Source organism: Heptranchias perlo, chromosome 2 (genome assembly GCF_035084215.1).
Source record: "Heptranchias perlo isolate sHepPer1 chromosome 2, sHepPer1.hap1, whole genome shotgun sequence".
Taxonomy (NCBI): domain Eukaryota; kingdom Metazoa; phylum Chordata; class Chondrichthyes; order Hexanchiformes; family Hexanchidae; genus Heptranchias; species Heptranchias perlo.
This window is the reverse complement of record NC_090326.1, coordinates 42,011,766-42,034,486: the sequence shown is the minus strand read 5'-3', so window position 1 is coordinate 42,034,486 and position 22,721 is coordinate 42,011,766. Positions and strand designations below refer to the sequence as shown.

The 22,721-nt window shown below is 42.1% G+C and overlaps 1 protein-coding gene across 5 annotated transcripts in view; it reads right to left on the bottom strand.

Annotated features, from left to right (window-relative positions):
- Positions 1–22,721, bottom strand: part of rreb1a (ras responsive element binding protein 1a) — a 216,068-nt gene that overhangs the window by 88,937 nt on the left and 104,410 nt on the right. For all 5 annotated transcript variants that reach the window (XM_068001795.1, XM_068001796.1, XM_068001792.1 and 2 more), the window contains exons 4-5: positions 20,764–20,853; positions 18,014–18,177 (exon numbers count right to left, since the gene is read on the bottom strand). In XM_068001795.1, coding sequence (XP_067857896.1) covers positions 18,014–18,177; positions 20,764–20,853 — 254 coding nt within the window. The remainder of the gene's footprint in view (positions 1–18,013; positions 18,178–20,763; positions 20,854–22,721) is intronic.

Genomic DNA, 22,721 nt, shown 5'->3' with positions numbered 1-22,721 from the left:
CAGGCTATTTGGCCCGTTAAATCTCCACCGGTGTTTTTCTCCGTGTCAGCTTCCCAGTCTAATCCCATTCTCCTGTTCACTCCCCATAACTTTTAATATTCCAATCCTTCAAAGCAACTGTCTAATTCTCTTCTAAAAATATTTATGGACTCTGCTTCAATAGTGGCTTGTGGTAAAGAACCCCTTTTTTTGAAAAGGGCTGTCACATTCACCACCTTTCAGTTCACTGCACAATTTCGGAAAAATTATAGTCAGACCAACCAAGATTTATTTCCTAGCTTTCTTTAGGATATAAACCATCAGATCCCCATGATTTGTCAACCGGAAGTTTGACTAACTTCTTTAGTGCCATTTCTCTTTAAATAATAACCTCCATTAACTGATCTACACCATCTCGGGTTCTATAATACCAATGTCCGCCTCCTTTGTGAAAACTGAGGCAGGTACTTATTTGGTTCATCTGCCATTCTCTCACTCTCCTCAAGCTTGTTTCCTTCATCTCTTAACCCGTTGTAGCGCTCTGAAAACCTCGGCGCTGAACTTACTGCCCTGTTCCTGCTCCCAATCATCCAGCCACCATTTTGTTTTGGTCCTTCGAGGGCCGGCCAGGCACACACCTGTTTCAGGCTGGAGCATCATTACAGTATTCAAATTGGGATCCTATGAATATAGGACCCCGATGCAACGTTAAGGTACCAAGGGGCACAGTGTGTGCCACGCATAGTCTGTCCATTGGTACTAGGTGTGGAGCGTCCTAACCAGCAGCACTTAAAGAGACTGCTGCATATTGCTCAGAAAAATGGCTAAAGTTAAGTCTTTACAAAGATTTTTGTGGTGCCAGGGAGAGTATGACTGCACCTCCTCGCTCTACAAAAATCTTCCCACTGGCCCCTCTGATCTTCACTCCCACGATGGTCTCTCATCCCTCTTTTTAACCTCTAACTTCTGATTCGGCTCTGTGGAGGGGCCACCGGATTTCCCGCTCCTCACCACCGCCCCCCCCACCACAGATCGGTGAGCTGCATGTGAGCGTTAGTTCAACACCTGCAGCTCATTGACTCCATGTTAATGAGGCCCGACTCTCTTGCCGAGGACATCTGGCACGCAGCACGATCTGTCCATCCACTGCCTGCCAATCCTGAAAATCAGCCCCTCTGTCTCTTCGCTCTCTCCCTGTGCATTAAGAAAAAGGTGCTTCTTTCACAATCGTTGACTGATCACTGAGCAGTTTCCAGAACCAGCTGACTGAGACTGCACTATTCGTTTTCAGCATTGATCATCAGGACAGCTAAGGTTAAACACACTGGGGGTAATTTTGACTTTGGGCGATAGTGTAAAACAATCGTTACCGATTCAGCCACCTGTTATGGACCTTTCCCGATGTTCACTTCCATTAACAGGATCCGATATCGCTCGTTTTACACAATCACCTGAAGTCAAAATTACCCACACTCAATCCAGCCTTTCCCCCACTTCTCATTTCCTCTGTAGTTGACTTCTGGCTGAAAGAGTTCAGGTGCTCCTAGAATGTCATGAAATTTCAGACACTAGTGATACGTCTTTGAATGCTGCTTCTCCGCTTCCCCCCTGCCCCCCTCCTCCTCCTCTGTCTCTCTCCCATCCCTGATTCACTTTTAGCAATTATTAAAAAATTTTCCCAGAATCCTGTTGTGTTGCCTGTTCTTTCTGTGCATTTTATTTGAAAAGTATCACAGAGAGGCGTGGAATGCTCGATTTAAGGTGCATACTCTCAACTCAGTGTGCAGGTTCTCAGGTGGATCCAGTTCCCGGAGCAATCTGCTCCAAAAAATAATTCTACAACCTCTGCATCAGTTGCTACACCTGCTGCAGAGCCAACACTCGTTAAAAGAAGCGGCAGTGCTCTTTAAAATTCTGGTGTGCCATGAAGTGGTGAGGTCTAGGTTCAACCTCCAGGCTTTACTCCATTTGTGAGGGGGGAGGAGGGAGGGCCATTATTGTGCATCACCTAGTTCAAGCTGAAGAGAGGCACCGACAGTGGCCTGGGAACAGGTTACCCACTTGTCTTCAGAGCACACAATGGACTGTGGCCAAAAGGAGACCCACAAATCATCCAGTCCAAAATTTTGTACGAGAAGAACGCAGTTAGCAGCGGCTAGTCAAGGGTTAAATAAGAACACTGCTTCACACCAGCCCTTCAGCTTCTGTAGTTCAAATTGTGCCTTGGATCAGCTATTAAAAAGTGGTTTGTTGTCTTGAATCTTTGAAAGAAAGAAAGCTTCTAGTACGGTGTACAATTTGGCATTTAAAAAAAGTATATCTCGTGAGATTTGTTGCCAATTTTCTTTAAAAAGATGTGAAGGCTGATTAATACTGGGAATGATAGGGAAATGGAGGCAAAAAGTTTGGAATAATTTGGGAAGCAGTTAGATTCTGTGATGCGGAGACTGTACATTTCAATGGAGGATGAACTAGATAGGCCAAATGGCTCCTTCATTTGTACTTATCTTTTGTGGCATCACTCAGGATTTTGTGTATCATTGTATTTTCAGTAGTTCAGTAAATAGTGTCATGTGAGCTTCTTCTGAATAAACAACTGGACTAGAGTTGAATGCCACCATTGTTGCCATTTGTGGACAATTTCATTAAGATTCATTGAAATCCCACATCAAAGAGGTTTAGAGTAATAGTTCTGTCCCCTTGCTGCACTTCTCTAGCTCTTATTGGGTTTCTGACAGCTTAGTTCTGATGAAAGGCCTTCACAAGTGAGCAGATTATGTATTTCACTTTCGTACCTGAAGGACAGCTTGAGACATTAATACGATACCAAAAGCAGCACAAGTAGCTGAAGTGTTTGCATTTCACTGCGCACGTACTCAGGAATCAGTGTGTTTAATTCTAAAGCTCTCTACAATGCATCTACTGGAGAAGAACTGTGACTGCAGTTAACAGTGACAAACTTTCGCTGCTGTATGTATATGAATGTAGACATTGTCTTGTACTTGGTTTCCTATGCTCGTGTGTGTGCTCTTTAAATAATAAATAACTACTGCAGCTGGTTTTAGCCTGTAAAAGCTCTGATCTGCATGGTGTTTACTGCAACTCGGTTAACTGTTGGCCCCGGGTCATGTTAGCAAGCCCAGACCAGGAAAAAAAATTACAGCCATTTAAATCATGGGAGAGATAAGGGCCCCGGAAATTTGCAGCCATTCTGCCATACTCCTGTCATAACTTTGGTGGGCAGGCGCCACAAGAGCTGTAAATTAGGCTGGGGCCTGGATATGCCAGATCTTGACATTACAAGATGGCTCCTTGGGGGTGGAGCCTCTGGTCCCAAATAAGGCCACTTGTGTAATGGAGGGGGGGGAGGGGTGGTCAGAGGCATGGACTCCCTATGTCAAGGGTTCCTGCTTGCCTAGCGCTCAAAGGGACCTGGCGTAGATTCAGATGAGGTACATCTGGCGAGATGGCAGAAGTGTAACACATCCTGGCCTGGGCCCCGAAGGAAAGGTTAGAATTTTTACCAAGTGGGCCGCAGGGGGTAGTGTAAATATGTTTCCATGGGAGGACCCGGCATACTTCCCCCTCACCCTGGCGAGTGCTTTTCTGGTTGACTTTCTGGCCTCTTAGACAGGCAGATTCAGGGAACCCGTCACTGCCATGTTAATGAGGGAGCCTAACCCTGCAGTCTGTGGCGGGGTCAGGGCGGAAGTCCTGGGTGGGAACACATCGGCACTTCAACCAGGATGTTACCCCCCTCCGACTCGCAGGTTTTCAGGGCCAAGGCCCACACATGGGAACTGCTAAGAAACCAGTGAAAGAGAAAATGGTACTTCTTTAAAAAAACGAATTGTAGCAATTACACACCCTCAAGTAGATAAAATGGCAATGTAATGACATCATCATCTCTACCTCCTCATACAAACCAGAGAAAGTGCCTTGTAAAACACTAACTTTATTCCTGTAAGCCCATCCTACCAAACAAAGGAAGCACTACAAACAGAAATTGTAGCTGATGGTGTCTGGCTTGGCATTTACCTTAAACTAAACCTAAACATGTGCTCATAAAAGGGTTATTTTAAATGTCAAAGCATTTGAAGATTGCTCAGGTAGGCATAGACTTCAATGACTAAATGTTTGAAGGACCTCCCTTCTGTATTATTTCTGAACGTATTTTCCTGTTTTTGACTCACACCAGTTTGGTCGGAGAGAAAGGGGCAGAGACAGACAGGCGAGAGGAAGATGAGAAAAGTAAAGGAGAGGGTAAGCCTGATAGCTGAGAGAGAGAGAGAGAGACAGCAAAGATGATGGACAGACACAAGAGAAGGTTAAGATAAATAGGTGAGAGGGAGAAGGCACAGAGAGAGAGAGAGAGAGAGTGAGAGTGAGAGAGAGGGTGAGCAACACACACAGTTACTAGGCAGAACAAACTAGCAACTGCCAAAAGGAGGCCCTTCTGACTGCAAGTGGAGCTGGGAGTCAACGTCTACTTCCTTGTTTTTTGTGAACACAGGGATCTTTTTAAAGAACACTGTTATCTTGATGATTTTGTCATTGTATGGCTGAAATAAAGCAGTTAATAAATCAAAATAAAATGAAGTAAAAAGTACTCTGATAAAAAACTGGGGGCAATGCAGTTTTAAAAGAAACTAATTCAACTGCAGGCCTGCACTGTTTGTGTTGTCTTATGTAATAAATGCCCAAATGAACTAATTAAGGAACTAAAAAACGATTAACTGATTCTTTGAAGTGCAAACTTAAGGAAGTGAATTTGGTTTCTCAGCAGTTCCTGCCATTTCCTCCTCTAGCAAGGCACCACGGAATTCATTCCATTCTAACAGAGAAGAGCACTGGCTGCAGTGCAGGCAAAATATGAAGGAATTGCAGGCAACAGGAAATCTACTTTTAATATCTAACACAACTATGATGGGTCCATTTGAAAGCATACAACAAAGAAAAAAAGGTTGGAAATAGCAGATGCTATCTTTCCCTCTGAAATGAGCTAACTTGAGTTCTACAACATAGTCAAGGATTCTCAGACATCTAATCGTTGATGCTTAAGATATCTGTGAGGCAGGCAGACTGACAGCTCAGCTGTGTCACTGGAACTTGGACCCCTGGTTTACGTGTACTGAAGGCCTTAATAATTTATAAACTTCTTTCAGTATACTGGCACCATTTTTAGGCTTAGTCATTATCTACAAATGTAGGGCTTTGGGACAACATTCTTTTATTACAGGGGAGGGGACTGTTAAGCAGCAAACAATCCATCTCTGCACAAGGTGAGTCACAGTTGTAGTCCACCCGTGTGCAGCCGGTTTTACTTATCAATACTCTTTACAGATTGGTTAAGCATGTTGTGAATAGTGTGGGAAGATTCCCCAATATAAATACAAATTGAAAACTTGAAAGTGATGACTCCTCCCACACCCAGGTGTAGGTTAACACTCCCTGCCTAACGAAGATAGACTTTTATACTGTGCCACTGGTGTTGGCTCCCAACACACAGCTGGTGCCAATGCCAAAGACAAACTTGCCAAATTTGCCAAGGCCAGTTGTCGGTAAGATGATGGCTACGCGAGACCTGCATTGTTGCGAGCAGTCCGCACTAGCGTAATACTGGGGCTAAAAAGGTTAAATCATGAGGATAGGTTGATTAGACTAGGCTTGTATTCCCTTGAATGTAGAAGATTAAGGGGTGATCTAATTGAGGTATTTAAAATGACTAAAGGATTTGATAGAGTAGATAGAGAGAAGCTAGGAGGAGGGAGGAGTCCAAAACAAGTGGGTACATTCTTAAAATTAGAGCGAGGCCGTTCAGGGGTGATGTCAGGGAGCACTTCTTCACACAAAAGGTAGTGGAAATCTGGAACTCTCTCCCTCAAAAAAGTTGTTGAGGCTGGGGGGGTCAATTGAAAATTTCAAAACTGACATTGATAGATTTTGATACGAATCAAGGTGGGTAAAAGGAGTTAAGATACAGATCAGCCTTGATCTAACTGAATGACAGAATAAGCTCGAGGAGCTGAATGGCCTACTCCTATTCCTATGTACCTATAAAAGCAGCTAGGGATGTTCACTGGATGAGGTGCTAGATGTTTCCCACTGTTTGTGGTGCTGCAACCCAGCAGTCATACCTTCAAAAGGGGAGGGAGGGGAAAAGAAGCTTCTCCCTACATCTTTTGTACAGATTCTATGTGGGTAACTTTCAACCTCAAATTGAAGTCAATGGAAAGGGAAATCGGGCGGGTGCATAACGGGCAGACAATCCAATCCCGCCAGTTTTACCCACCCCCCACCGATGTTGGAAGTTACCGCCTATGTTACAGGTTGCACAGGTTTGAAGCATTCTCTTAATAACTGAACAGTTTAAAAAGACACTTCCACTTAACTTCATTAACCAGGCCAATAAATTCATTAAAAAAAACACAGCATTATTCTCCGTCATCAAGGAGAGTCAAACAAGATGCATTGTGCCGAGTTCCTCCAGTCTTAGGGAGGGGGTGGGCTCCAATTAACAAGGCCACTGGGTTTTATTACTGGGCAAAGTCTGCTAGGCCAAGATAATTAAGAATATCAAGGAACTAGCCTTTGTACTCAGGCTCCAAAATGACATCCCTGTGTCTGTTAACTTTTAATTTTCATCATCCTTCATAAAAAAATAAGTAAATAAAATCAAGCGTGCAGTGCATTTCTCAGCAGTTCAACCAAAGCCTAGTGCAGTTAGCATCAGAGAATTAATAGGGCTGTTAAAATAGGTCGCAGAGAACCTTGCATTTATTTTCTACAAGAATGCAAACAAAGGGGCTTCCTATCCAATCACAACCTTGTTGCCCAGTGGTTAACCGAGTCATAGAGACAGGAAGATTGCAGGTTAAGTCCCTTTTCAGTGCCACAGTGACATAAAGGTGTTACAACTTGTTTTCAGCATCCCTAGGCTACGGAATGGATAACTCAGCCAGGGCTCCAGCTCCTAATCGCCATCTGAGGTTCACTGTGGAACATGCGCATGGCACGAGGATAGAGTTAAGACTCAGCTATGATGCCATCCAGGATCACTGCCAATGTAAAGAATGGCCACTTGGGTGAAGGACTGGAGAGCAGCTGACCTCCACAGAAAAATAACCAAGCACAAGGCAGCGCTTTTACGGGGGAGTGAAGAGTATACTGGAACTGGGGGGGGGCGGAATTAATACATAAAGTATGAAGACAAACCTGGGAGAGGTTGAGATTGCCTCAGAATTTTCTGCTTTTTAATAAAAATGACTGCATTATCATTTGTTAGCAGGGCCACTTATTACTTGTTTAGGAAAAATAAAACTTCTACAATGACAGACTTATTTTCACCTCCTGAAGCTGAAATGTATATTAGTTTCATTTAAATCTTGCCGTAAAGAACGGTGTAGGCAACACATCCGTCACTTCCTGATAACCTCACTGTCCAACTGCCAAGCCCCCTGCATATTTTTTTTTACTATTCCAATGCACTCTTTATTTATTAAAAAGGGCCATGGCTCAGTTGGGCTGGTCTAGAAGCTGGATCATCTGGGGGCTCGGTTCAGTTAGAAGGGACACCCTTCAAATCCCAGTCTCAATTGACATCTGCACTCGAGCTTCTGCTGGGGGTGAGTATCATGGATCTTGGCCAGGTGCTGAGAGCAATAAAAACAACAACAAAAGCTGACAAGAGAGCAATCCCATTCCTATGTTGCTCAAGCACTGGAGCCAAACTAAGAGAGGTGCAGACAGTTTCCAGTAACTGAGCTCTCCCACTCTTCCAGCACAAAGGTAACGTAGATTCAGGGGCCAACTTTAGGTTGGGGAAGAGGGAGAGGGTAAACAGGAAGGCAGGGGGAAAATTGCAGAAGTAGCTCAGTAACATTGACAAAGCGGGGTAATCGTGTTTAGTAACATGGCACAGCACTTTAAATAATGATCCAGTGGCGGTGCACACTGCATTCCAGAGGTATTAATATTCACTAAACTGCCATTTTTCCCCTGAACCTAGATAGCGGGGTCAGGATTTCCCTCTGGGAATCCGCCCATTTTTGTCATAACTTTCCTGCACTCCCACTGACACTGATATCGGCTGCTCACTCACTACCTGTCCAGGTGCATGGGCCCGGGGATTGGGACTCCCACTCATTTCTCTGTGTTGCTGCCTCTGTACCACGACGCTAGGTGAACTGTGGTGACGGGAGGCAGGAGGAATCACGTTAATAGAAGAAAAGAACCCGATCTGGCCGCATCTCCCTGTCCTAACCCCGACAACTGCTGGTTTTTCTGCCGATGGGCTCATTCAGAGCCAATTACAACGATTGAGAGGTACTCTGTAGGAGCTTCAGCCTTTTAACATTGGTTCATGCCCATTTGAAATGCTGCAGCGCGTGTTCCACTGTAACATCGTGACATTTTCCGCCCTGTGTTTGTGGGTTCTCGCTGCAGAGTGGAGACACTGCCGGAAGCCATCTCTGCATATGTAATTGATCCCAACCCCGGAAAATGGGTCGGGGGTTACAACAGGGTCAGATCAGCAGATGGAAGGTCTGTCCGACCCACTTTCCACAGCAATCCTGCATTTGAGGAAAATCCCACCCCCCCCCCCATTGTGTTGGTGAGCTACTCGACTATGGAGGGCATTGTAACAAAACCATAATCCTGCCTGACATGATGTCCACACAGGTGTGGTCTCAGCAGGAGTCACTGGATAATGGCCAGGAGCACGAGCCCTAGGTGATTTTGTCCCTCCCTAGCACTGGAGACAATCATAGCATCAGGTCATATAACTCAGCACAGAGGAGCGGAAACCAAACCTGCTTGTATTTATAGCTTCATTATTACTCTGGGCAATGCCTTTACTCACTACGCCTTTGGGGGAGCTCTTTGTTAATAATGATTGGTGATTTGAATGACGGCAGCTATTTTATATATCACCCTAGTGTTTTCCCAAGATTCAGTGCGGATCTGTAATGTAATTTAACGAGCTGTATGACACACCGTGCACAGATTATTTGGAATCCTGCAGAAGACGATTAAACAAAAAGCAAAAAAAAAATTTAAATGAAACCTTTTGTTTTTAAAAATTAAAAGTGAACGAAAGCAACATTACAAGAGACGATCAGCTATTGCTCTGTCTCATCTCCCAAGGTGACTGAGAACACAGTCTGGAGCCTCTTAAACAGCCTGACCCACAAGACATGTTCCAGAAAATGTTTAAAAGTAAGGCTTAGTGACCCTTGAAATCACCAACCTACCAGTGTAATATAAACATTCCTCCACTTGTGTAAAAACATTTGCTCACGTCCAAAGGCCTTGTTGTAGCACCTCACCATCTGTGTGGTATTTGATGCTTGTTACCACTCCCTATTACAGAATGCATTCTGTTAAAATGTAAGAACCCCACAGTGCCCAATGAAGTCAAGTCTTTCACTAGGAATGACAACTCCTTTCACCTCCTTATATATCCCTTACATTATTGAACATCAGGGACGGGGTAGGGGTAGGGGTGGCCTTTGCTAAGGAAGATGTTCATTCCTGCAATTACTTACAAAACAAGTTCCCAATGCGGGCATGCCTTCAAGAAAGGGAAGAGAAAAACATTTTTTTTTAAAAAGAGGCAAGGTAGCTGATCTCAATTGGGGTGGAAGTAGAGGCAGTACAATTGGCCTCAGGACTCCCGGGTTAGGTTAGGGAGGGAGAGAAAAAAAAACAAGTCAGCCAGGGTTCTCACTTCTGATCGTTATTTAGTAGCACATTGGGATGAGGTCAGGATTAGGCTCGGCTAACAAATAGCCTGAAGACAGCCACCATCAAGGCTCATAAATGAATAAATGTCCATTTGAACAAGACACTGGAGGGTGCCCAACAATCAGGGAACCATACCCAGCAAGGAATGAATGGCTCCAGGAAATGAGGATGGGTGAAAATCGTCTGGATAGATAGGCAGGCAAAAAGACAAGACAGAGCATTTCATCTCCCGGGCTGCTCTTACAAACATCCTAGCAGTTGGTTACAGAGCTGTGTTGGTACAGCTTTGGGAGATGTAACCTCCTGTTCAGGGAGTGGTTCATAGCAGGCAGAGATCTAAAAGAAGGAAAGGGGCAAATAAAACCTTACAAAATAGTTACCATTATTGTGGACATTGAGTTCAGTTAGAAAACAGTGACTTGATTCCACTACATTATGTAATAATGAAAAGGAGACAAAGTTTAATCTCAGTTACTCAGACAGTGCATTAGGAAAGCTTCATCTATTGTTCTCCACTCTTTGCAGCGGACCAGTCCTTCCCCTTTGGTAATTTAGCTAGTCTGCTTTCTGCTTCTATATTCCAGAAAGACATTAGGAGGTAAACACGTACAGCTGAACAGGAAGTCGGTGTTTATCTCCTCTAGCCAGCAAGGCCTGCTGGGGAAGATACGATCGCTGGGATGTTTCAAAGCAATTCAATCACTCTTTACCACTTCCCCTCCCAACTAACTGCCAAAATGTATCCCAAAACTCTTCTGGAAAAAAAAGTTGGAAGCTACATACCCTGTAGAAATGGCCCATGCCACCTTCTTAAGTTTTCATTTTACTGATGTAAGAAAGTGTTTCTGTGACCGACACAGTTTATTATGTGGTACATAAAACTCAGCAGCGAGCTAGAAGTGGATGAAACAGTCAAAAGGACCTCACTCAGTAATGTCTATTGGCAATACAGCTGGAGATAAGTAGTCCAGGAGCCAACTAGTGAAAAGTTGCTAAATTAATAAAATTGTAGCCTTGCCTCTTTACAGAAAAGGCCTAACATGTTCCTTAGGCTTTGCTCTATCACATACAAACCTGTTTTTTTGTAGAGGGGTGCTAGTACTTCAAATTTATCCAGCTTTGGATGCAGGACTAAAAGGGAGGAAAAACACAGCCTCATTTTGAATGAGCAGATTAAACTGAAAATGCACATTACCTATCCTTAGACAGCAAAAGCCCACATTTTGTTTCTAGCTGCTGTCAACATTTGCAGAGGATGCTGTATGAACAGACCCACCATTAATTCATATTACTGATTGGCTACTTGTTTTAACCACTTCGATATTTTCTTTTTGGAAAGTGGATGGTCTGCTGCAGCCTTCACACTGGAAGATTGTGCTGGAATTCATCATGTGCTCTACCTGTAGGGACTGTGCTTGGCTGGAGAGATGTAGCAGCCATGAAAGGCAGAAGGATATTAATTTATATTTATTCACTTACAATCATGTGACGTTAGGCCACAAACATTTGGGAGTTTAACAGAATGGAAACGAACAAAATAGCTTATGTCAGTACAGGCAAGTTTTTGAAAATATGGGCAATCAGTTTAAAGTCAGGATTCTGATATCAAACAGACTGGATTGTGACGCTCTGGATATTTTTGGCAGCTGAAATGGAAGGAACACATTTAGAATCAGGAGAAATAGTCAGATACACAGATAGAAATTATCAACAGAAGCCACTGGGATGTCATTAGTCTAAGGCACAGTTCTCATCAGCTGCTAAATAATGGAAGATTAATATTCAAATTCTCACTAAAAGGGCAATGATTTCACTAAAATAGGATTGTTTTTTCCCTATATATATATGGAACTTCACTATAACCAAACACCTATCAGAATTCACTGTACCACACAGTTATATCTGGCTGCCAGGTTTGTGCTTGGATATTTTTCTTGTGCTTTTTAAATCTTCTGCCACCATTTTTCTGAAACAGAATTCCAGACAAACTCCTAGTTTCAGTTACCTCAACAAGGGCATATCAAAAGATGGGAAATGGAAAAAAAATCTTCCCATTCAAATCTCTTTCAGTTCATCTAATAAATTAAGAAGACTACGGCCTACAAAGCCACATTTCAACAAGGACGTTGCGAGTAGCAGCAATGGGATCAGCAATCAACCGTTGTAAGTTGTCCCAATGGTAACGCACCAAGAGAAGTATTTAAAATACACTGTACTTCTGTTTGAATAAACAAGCAAGGCAGAAACTGGAAATTCTGGTTAGGCCCATGAGTATGCAGTACAGTTTGGCAACAGTTTAAGAGTCTCAAATCACTTAGCACTTTCCCCGCCTTCCTCTGAGTGTTTGCTGCACTGCTGAAAACTACAGAGAAGGTAAATGAAAGAGGTGTTTGAAGATTAAACAAGAATAACTAATATACAGTTGGACAATGCAATATTAAGATAACCTAGGGCAGCCTGGCACTCTGACAAATCGAAATGTATTGTGATTTCCAATACTTGATGTAACATAGCAACGTGATTTGATGAAAGAACAGAATGCTATTCCTAATGGGTATACGGAAGCTCATCTTAACAGCCAACTTGTCTGTATAATCACATAAAAACTGTGTATATCCTCTTTTTAAAGACTGCAGCTTGATGATGTTTCTGAACCTGAATCCGAGGGAGCCAAATTAATGGGCAGACATGAACCCAATGCAGTTAAGCAATCCTGCTACCATCTAGAAGTTAATCCAACTCCTTCAAATGTTGCATCAATTAATACTTCTAAGTCAGTACATCCCAGACCTTCTTGGTGAATTGAATTTTTAAAAATACAAAAAAGAAAGGTCTTGCATCGCAATTCCTTTTTCATGGCTGTTTAAAAGGGATCCTGATGGTTGTACTCATTCTTTATAGAAAATGACTGAGTACATACCTGAAAAACAACTTCTAAAGCTTAAACATCCCTAATTACAGGATATTTCAGACTGTCTGTAACCTATAACTGACTGCCCCAGACAGGCATGGAGTAATACAAGGTAAGGATCAGTGTCTTTCTCCAATCCAGTTTCCACCAACTATTGGTTAAAACACAGAAATAGACAGTGAAACAAAAAACATTCCACCAATCCATCTCCTAAAGAGATGGAGTACACCAACGCCACCAACACTACTAATGCAGATCAACTGTGCTGCAAGGGAATTCCCTGATCGAGTGTCATTCCAAACCACAATGCAGCTAATGCATGAATATAGCCCTGGAAATAGGAATTTATCTTTGTGAAAGTATTAAATCCCTCTATTTTCTCTCCAGGCCATGTGTCACCTTTTAGTTTAAAAACCTGTTGTCTTCCATGTAAATACAAAAAGTAAACATTTCCAAAAAGATCGATTCCTGGTCTGTGCTGAGTTAGCTCATCTCAGACAGTGATATTCGGAGCACTACAATTGCACTCAGCGTCCCTTGACTGGGAAGGAAGGGAGGAAAATCAGCTACGGTTCTAGTTCCTTATTGCTTTTCAGGTATTGCTGCTGGGAAATGCATGTTTATATGTTGGGTTGAGGACAGGGCCGGGCTTGGCTGTGATGCTTTTGTAGTTGAATAGTCAACTGGTGCTCACCGCCTAGGTTCATACATAAAGAATGGTCACTTGGGCGAGGTACCAGAGGGTTACCATGGAGTCATGGAATAAGTGCTTTCAGGGGTGGAGAAAATTGAGCAAAAATAAAAAGGAAAGAAACTCCTATCCACAGATTTCCTCCCTATTCCTGATACTCATTTAGTTGCCTTTTTCTTCAAGGCTCAAATAGAAATCATTTTGCAGCCACATTGTGGCCAGCTGTGGAGGTTAAGTTCTAACTGGAAAAGTGCACGGTATTCCCTGCTACTTTTGCCTCAGGAGTAAGTAACTAAATGGATGGAATTCATCAGTGACTCCAATACTCTAACAGTGGGACAACGCACCACGAATTTTAACCAAACCCTACAAAAGTAAACAATGCCGTAGAATGTAGAGTACCATCCATTATAATAAAGCAATCTAACCCAGGGTTAAAGCCTTAGGCTTATCTATTGAATCCAAAATTAATATCAGAGGTTTGCATACACTCCTCAGTACTGTACTGCTGGATAATAGTCAGAATTACAAACGGTCAGGATATCATTCTGCAGCAACAATGTGGTGGACAGAGGGATGGGCTGATAAGGATGCCTCTGGCTGCTCTGTGTAGAGACATTGTTAATGCATTCAAAAAGAACATATTTAAGATAGCGACCAGAGCAATTTTTCTCTCATGGATTCCACACCCTTTAACACACAACCGACCGGTTCCACAGATCTACCACTTCTTGTTGCGGTGCAGCTGGCTGACAGGTGCAGTCCCTTAAAAAATGTTCAAAATGAAAGGTGTTGCTCCCTTTGTGTAGTAAGATGTAGTGGAACCGCTTGCTCCCCCAACAACCAGCCTCAATGGAATCTCATCAGACTCCGACCCTGTAGACAGGGAGTGCTGAGTGCAATAAGGTACATGGAAGTGAGAGGTGCTTTGACAGATCTATTGTGTATAAACACTCTGGCTGTGGAAAGTCTTAAACTGCAAGGGGCAATTCCACACTCCAAAGATGCAAATTAATTCCTGTCCAAATTATTCTGAGGTTCACCCTCTTGTTGGCAGAAGAAAAGCATCTCCAGTAACTGAGGCAAAAACCCTGGAATCATTGAAGCAACAACTGGATGCTACAATGGTGGAGGGAGGGTGGGATCGTTAGGATTGATCTGAATGGAAGAATTAAGATGGGCTCATCCATTTTAGATTCTTACATCATTAGCCGAGCAAACTATTCTATTCCTCAGGGCCTTTCCTTTACTCCTGTGTTATTATTGGCTTCTAATTTAGTCCACGATGGAAAGGAAGTGTGGCTTGCAAAAAGATATCGCCATTGAGTTCTGCTCTCCCTTCGAGTAACTGAAAAAACAATGCATCAGTGATTCTGAACATTTTGGCCAAAGAATTCTAGTCCATTTGGGGTGCACGATTATCAATCTGGGCCAGGGGTATGAGGGAGGGGGGAAATTGAGGGTCCTTTCTGGTCACTGTGAGTGATTCTGACAGTGGGGTGTGGAGGGTCCATTGTGATATCATAGTTGGGAGTGGGGTGCTGGGCTCCCTGGAAATCCCACAGGCTTCGCCCAGCGTAAGGCAAATGGAAAGTAAGCCTACATGGTGCAGGTATACTTATCGTACAAGGACTGTAAGGACTTACAAACATGGTAGCATAACCATGGAGCAGATAGCAGGTAAAATTGTTTGTTTGTAATAAGTTTGACCAGATTGGCCTATTCATCCCCCCACACAATGGAGCAGCTGGTTGCGGCTCTGAAATTCCAGTGCCCATATAGGGCAGTCACCCCAGTAATGCACACATCTTTTATGCAAATGGCCCTGTCCTCAGGATTTGGAACGGGGTCATAACCAAGGCAGACTGATGGGCCGACGTCCCTCCCCACTGCACTTCCGGTGGCACAGCTGCCGAATCAGAATTTCGGCCTGCAGTGGTAGGTAAACAAAGCTGAAGATGCAGCAAAATCCAGAAAAGCTGGCAGGTACAGTGAGAGGACGCATTCAAGTTCTGTATAAGGCAATATATTTCCGATTTATTTTTGCCGCCCTGCATTCCCTCTCCTCCCACTTTTTCTCTTCTCATGGACTAGAAGTGGGCTACATCTATCAATGGAACGACACTGAACTTTGCACATGGCTTTGTATGGGGAGGCTCTAGGAGCAAACTGGACTGATTGTTAGGCACAGATGCTTTGCTGAAGGGGGGGTGGATCAGTCATCGGGGGGATGGATCAGGCTACTTTTTTTCTCAAAGATCTGGTAGACAAAGCAGGATCTGAAAGTTTCCACTGTCTTTTTTGTTTCTCAATTTTAAAAAGGTTATTTCTATTCTTTTCTGGGTTTCCCGCATCACATGTCATTTTGCAGCACGGAGCGGGGGACAATGATCTACTGTGACATCCTATTGGGAGATACATAACAGAGACCCAGGGCGACATCCCTCCTATTTTTCCTCCTTCCCCGGATGCAAGTGCCTGGTCTCCAATTGATGAGAATAAGGATCTCACCACCTGGAGAACTGCAGGCCTGATCCCTGCATCCTACCACTAAACTCTGAGCAAAAGAGATTACTAAGCTACCACTGGTCTTGTTAGTTCCAAGCTAGATGTAACAAAATGTACTATTTCTCTTGCAGGGTCCTTATATGTAAACTAATGGATTTTAAAAACGGGGTTATCCCTGTTGGATACTATGAGCATTGCTGATTTTAAATGACAATGGCACCTTCACTATCTCTCCCCATTTATCCTCTTTCCTAACCTTCTAGCAAAATTTTTATGGGGAAAAGCCTTATGCAAGATGTCGCCTCACTGCATAGCCCACTAAAACCAATCTTCTCCTCTACGGCATAAAGCAACTTTGTGTTGTTCCTAGTGTATTTGTCTTCATCCCTGTACCTCGAGTATTGGTCATCTATAAGTGGGAGACCAAAATGCGGGGAATCTCGATTATCCGCCAATTTTTGCTATCTACTCGGGGTGTCCCCTCCATTACGGTGGATAACGGAGGTCGCAAAGCATGATTCCATGGAAGAAAAGTACATCTGAACGACTGAGAGAAAGTGTCTGACAAACAGGGAAAAAAAATCCATGACTGGATTCAGCAATGAAAACCTCATGTTTAAGATGCACATTAATTGTCATTTCAGCCTTGTCGCCATTATCTACAGCTTGCACTGCTTTTTCTGGAAGCATCTGTTTCCCCAGGACAATGTGCACAGGTAACCACGGAAACAAGCCTGTGGTCAGCAAGAGCTGGCCTTCGGTTGGGCCTCTCCCTCTCCATCGGTCTGAAACTAACTGAATTCGTATACTTCAACAAAAAGTGCTACAAAAACACTCTTGCCGGGAAAATGAGGCCTCAGCCGCAATTTTACTCATGGGAGACAAAAGGAAAATAAAGTACTGTGTGTACACTTGTGTGAACTGTATAACTGGAGATTTTGTAAACTGCATTTGAGCATTGTCTCAATTCCTGCATTTGTTACAGCTTCCTCTGTGAATGTTGCTATTTCATTCAGTATGGTAATATCCCTATCATAAGGCTGCCTCTGGAAATAATATTAAAACTGGGTTAATAAGGGGAAGGGGGTTATCTTTTCCCCCACCCGGGCGAGGAGGAAGGGTTTTCGGGGACAGAGGAGGAGTATTCTAAGGGAGGGTTTTATACAGGTTCTCAATTTCTGAGGAGCCCCAAAACAGTACCCATTACATTAGAAAGCCTCTTAAAGGGATGGAAACATTTCCATTTCACTGTAAGTGCGGGGAAAAAGTCTATGCACGTTGAGACAGATGTTGTGTACAAGGTGTGTACAAATATACACGCTCCGTACAGTGTTATTGTTTCGTTTTAAAAACATTTGAAACATGGCATCCTTCCATTACAACGTGAGACATTTGGTGTCTCCTGAAAGCAGAGTCGACCCACACAAAGTTAGTGCAGGATTTGTCAGTGGAAATATCTAAAATTCAATGTTTGTGTTTTTTCAGTTTTCATTCTTATCAGAAAGATTGCTTTTTCACAGGAGCACCTGTGTTTACAACTATAACTTCTTTTAAAAAAAACACTTTTTATCCCATTTTTCAATCATTTTCCCTCCTTTAACCCTTCAATTCGCCCTCCCATGTCTGAGAAACCATTCCCAGACTGACACGATGAGCAGGTGACCTTCTCCAACCCTCTGACAGCACTCTTCAGCCAGCTATGAGGAGATGCGCAAGCTTAGTTGGTGATGCCTCTCCCTCCCTACCCCAAAAATGGAAAAGCACGTGGCCTCCGCACATCAATTCCCTGAATGGCACAGCCGACAACTATAATTTGACATGCAGTGGAAATCATGTCCACAAGTCCACATATCAGCTGCAGCAACATTCCTCACAGCATGCAGTGACAGCAATCTTACAAAGACAGCTCCTAAATCTGTGATTGCAAAGATCTCAAATGAGATGACTCTAACTTAGATGCACAAGAAAAGGATTAATATCAAACATCACACTTTAAAAAAACAAAGGAAGGCTGGGAACTATTTCCTATCAAGTAGTTCCTGGAACAGCATACAGCAAGATCGTGGAATGTCTATTAATGAGAGAGAACACAAACCATAATATAGCAGGAGTCATCACTTCTGGACAATTTCTCTTCACCTAGATCTCGCTTTCCCCACCAGCCAACCATTACTCACCTGTGCATGTTGCCATTGGTAGTAAAGGCCTGGTTACAGATTGAACACTTGTAAGGTCGTTCCCCAGAATGGACCAACATGTGGCGGTCTAGTGAGCTGGCTGAACTCAAGGACTTGCCACATATACTGCAGGAATGGGTGGTTCCTCCCGTATCGGTGTTGTGCTGCAGATACACAAAAGTTCCAGTTAAACTCTGGAAGTCAGGAAAACTTGAGCAAACATGGATCATGCCTTCAGTGTTAGATAACATTACATTCTTCTTCAAAAACAAAATACTGCAGATGCTGGAAATCTGAAATCTGAAATAAAAACAGAAAAATAGAAATAGAATTAACGTTTCAGGTCGAAGACCTTTCATCCGAAAGGTCATCGACCTGAAACATTGACTCTTATTTCTTTCTCCACAGATGCGGCCTGACTTGCCGAGTATTTCCAGCGTTTTCTGTTTTTGTTACATTCTTTTCGTTCGATACACCTTCTCCCATCTTCCCATCATATATAATGCCCGTACGCCTCCAGAACAAACCAATTTAATTCATGGCCTCCAAATCAGCAAAATTAGAGTATCAATGGATTTGGGTGGTTCCCACTCTTTTATGACATAGGTTAAGAAACAGTTCACTTGAAGTCAGTTTTGAAATAAAAATGATAACCATAACAGAACCCCATATTAGTATTACCCAACAGTCTCTGAAACCAACCGGTTTGCCAACAAGCAGGGTTGAATGGTACTTCTACTCTATCCTCTTTTAAAAGTCAATAAATTCAATTTAAAGTGGGGCGACATTCAACTTTATTTTTTGCTGACAGTATCCATTCCCAATGTGTTCCCACACGCATGCACCAGAGTTTGAGGATCAGTGGGACAGAAATGGTGCATTGCAAATTCCAAGCCTGTTTCTGCCATGGCACAAAACACTGGCAGGCCTGTAATTTTTTTTTAAAAGAACAAAATATAAAATGTTATTAAATACCTTGTATCTGTATGCCCTTCCTGTCTTCAAAACGTGACTTCCTGTTGTCATGTTTTTGTCACACTTTTTGTGTCAATTTTTTCCCATTATAAATTCCTTTGTCCACATTCACAGTGGGTTTTTCCTATGTAAACTCGTCACCCTGTCATCTAGCTACCGTTCTCACAAATCACTCAAGATGCTTTCTACAATTTTTTTTAATCTGCCATTTTTAAAATTCAGTAACAGAAACTTCTATATGCCCCAAATAAAGGTTTAAACATTTTTTAAAAAAAGATCACATATTTCACAATACATATGATTACAATTATTAACTGAACTGTCTTTTGTGTCTTTCAATGCTTTCATTAAAGTTCCTACTTGAAGGCCTCAGCCTCTCCCAAAATCCTGGGCTTGAACTTGATACTTTTGCCCAGAGCTGTGACTCTGAGCTTACCATGGATAGTGCAGTCAGTGTATGTGCAGTGTACCCAATTTCTCAGGATGCCCCGGTACAATTCAGTCAACTATATTTTTCTTTTAGCTTCTAGCAGTTTCTGCTCAAAAATTTTTCAAACTTATTTGAAGAAAAGCTGGAGGACAAATTTCAAAGGGAAACTGCCGACATAAACCTATCACTCTGTAATTACATCCTATAATGGAATAATAAAAGTAAGCACAGAAATACTACTTTAAAATGAGGATTGAATTGCATCTGCATGCCTAGTCCAATTATCTCATGCCCTCTAACACTGCTTCACCTGAAGACTACACTTATTCTTGTCTCTATGTGCCCAGTGTATGTATATAGTGTGTGTGAAATATGTAACTTTTCATTTTATTTAAACTCTTATTTTGAACATTCAAAATTTTGGTTACTGAGGATAGAAATGGCAAATGAAAATAAATTTCAGAAAGCAGTTTGAGGAAATTGTGGGAACCCAATGGCCAGATTGCGCAATCTAGCAGTCAGGTTGCACATAGTGACAAGTTTACATAGAGGGTTTCCATTCTAATTGTGGACATAGGAATTTATAATGGAAAAAGTTGACACAAAAAAGTGGGGTAGATTTTCAACTCTCCTATGCCTGGGCATAAAATTGGCTTTATGGATTGGCCGCCCGTTATACAAACTGCCTGATTTTCATTTCAGTTCACATCAATGGAAATGAAAATCGGGTGGTTTCTATAATGGGCGGCCAATCCAGTGGTGACTGGTACCTCATGGTGATTAAATACGACGATGTGGTGCAGGCAAACACAAGATTTTTAATAAATGTTAAAGGTGCAATGCCAATAGTGCATGAAGTATGGCACGGTGGTTGACACTTTTAATTTCAAGAAAACATAGTTGCCAGTGCTGCATGCTACGTTAATTCATCCTCTGCACCCTTAGTATGTGGTAGGAAAGTATAAGGCACATTATTTGCACTGCAGCAAACTGAAACCCCAATAAGTTCTTGCTATAATGCAAACAAAAGAGAATTTAGCTATCCCTTTGGATCAGACCATTACACATGCTACCATGTATCTCATACTTGGCAAGATATGCAGCTCTGACTTCATAATACTTATATGAAGTTCTGAAAACGATTTTTAGGAGTGCATTGTGCAACTGAATATTTTCATTTCATGCCTCGTAACATGGTTTTACTAATTTAACAACACTTGACTTATTGCAGAAACTCGCAACACAGGGCATAACTTTTTACCACATCAAACCCGCAAAACGAACTATCAAATCGGCTGGGTCTGAACTGACTCGGTTGAGGTTGATGAAATAAACCACAGTGTACCTGTCGAATGTGCATAGTTAATTGGTGCTGTGTTCCACAGTTCTTCTCACACAGGGGGCAGATAAAGGAAGACTTTTCTTCTTTGGCTTCCTGTAGTTGGTACAAGATTGATACAAAAATATGTAAGGAGAAACATATATGAAAACAAGCCATGGTTTACAAAGTGCAGATTTCAGCATCACGAAGAGGAATGAGTCATGGTCACGTGCAGTAAAGTGCACATTTTAAGCGTGTGTTCCTCATTAGAAGCTAATGATTCTGTAAAGATGCTTCCAGCTACTCCTGGTTGGAGAATGACTTATAAAGGCAGGCAGTTTCCACATTGGCTTCAGCAGTGTGTCCCTCTGCCAATGCAGTCATGAGATGGTGTCAGCACAGAAAGCGGAAAGACTGGCTCTCGTTTTCCTATCTGTGTGAGGTGGGAAAAGTTACAGCAATATTTGGGTTGTGGTTAAGATTTTTTTTAAATTTAAATGAGGTCTCTTACAGTGATGGATGAAAAAAAAATTCTTTAAAAATACACATTAGAAATTGTCTGATGAATAATGATACACCATGGACAAATAAAGAAATAAGAGCAAAATTAAAACTAAGAAAAAAGACATACAGTAGTGAACAAGGGTCGTTTGATCTGCGTGGAATGTGGCAATCATGTGCTGGTGACAGGAGTCAAACCAACATCATATGTAAACTGATTCAAACAACCCCTTGCCTTTCCCAACAGCAAACAAGAGTTTCTTCAAACAGAACGGGTGCAGTTCCTTACAATAGTATTTCAGAGATGTTTGAAAGGGCTCACTAGTACTATGCTTCGGTATAAATGAACATATGTAAATGCATACACATGTGCGTGTATGTGCATACCTAGCTATATGTTTGTGTGTATGTATGTGTTTGAAAATTATTCCAGTCTTTTCACATCTGTGGTACAGCTACACTAGGACTTTCACCAGATTCCAATTTCACCTTGCCACAGAAAGTGACGTGTGAGGTACAGTCCACTCCTGTTAATTCTTAGTCGCTTCATTTGAATTATTGTGATGCCCCTTGTGATCAAATAACCAAACAACATAATACGGTGTGAGGTAAAAGATTGAGAAGGACATAAGTAAGACCAAGACCGAAATAATAAATTGGAAAAAAGTTGATTTTCAGGGGATGAGAATGGAACTAGGGAAAAATAAATTGGAAAAAATTAGTGATAAACAAAGAAATAGAACAGCAGTGGGAAATATTTAAAACTTTGATCAACAGAGTCCAGAAGAAATATATCCCACTAAAAAGCAAGAACAAGCTAGCCAGTGGATGAATAAAGAAATAAGGGCAAAACTGAAACTAAGAAAAAAGGCATACACTAAGTAATGGAAATTAAGGAGAGGCTGACAAAAGGGAATACGAAGAGTCAGGAAAAATGTTAAAAAAACAATTAGGAAAGCAAAGAGGAACTATGAAATTAAATTATCAAGGAATATAAAAAGAAATAGTAAAGTATTCTACTGACACATAAATAACAAAAGAAAAATCAGGGTAGGGACAGGGCCGCTAAGGGATACACACAATAAACTCGCAGGTAATGACAGTGAAAGGGCAGAAATATCAAATAATTACTTTGCCTCAGTATTTACCAGGAAGACTAACATGGTGAACAAGACAGAAGAAGATATAAAGACATTTAAGATAGAATGGGGGGAGCTGATTGATAAACCAATCAAACTTAGAGAAGATAAAACCCCTGGTCTGGATGGATTGCATCCATGCATATTAAAAGAAGTTAGGGAAGAGTTAGCAGAGGCACTGTTACACATATAAAAATTCAATTTGATAAGAGAATAATGCCAGAGGACTGGCAGATAGCTAATGTGATTCTTATATTTAAAAAGGGAGATAGAACCAGTCCAGGGAGCTAAAGACCAGTTAGCTTAACGTCGGTGGTAGGAAAGATAATAGAATCTTTACTC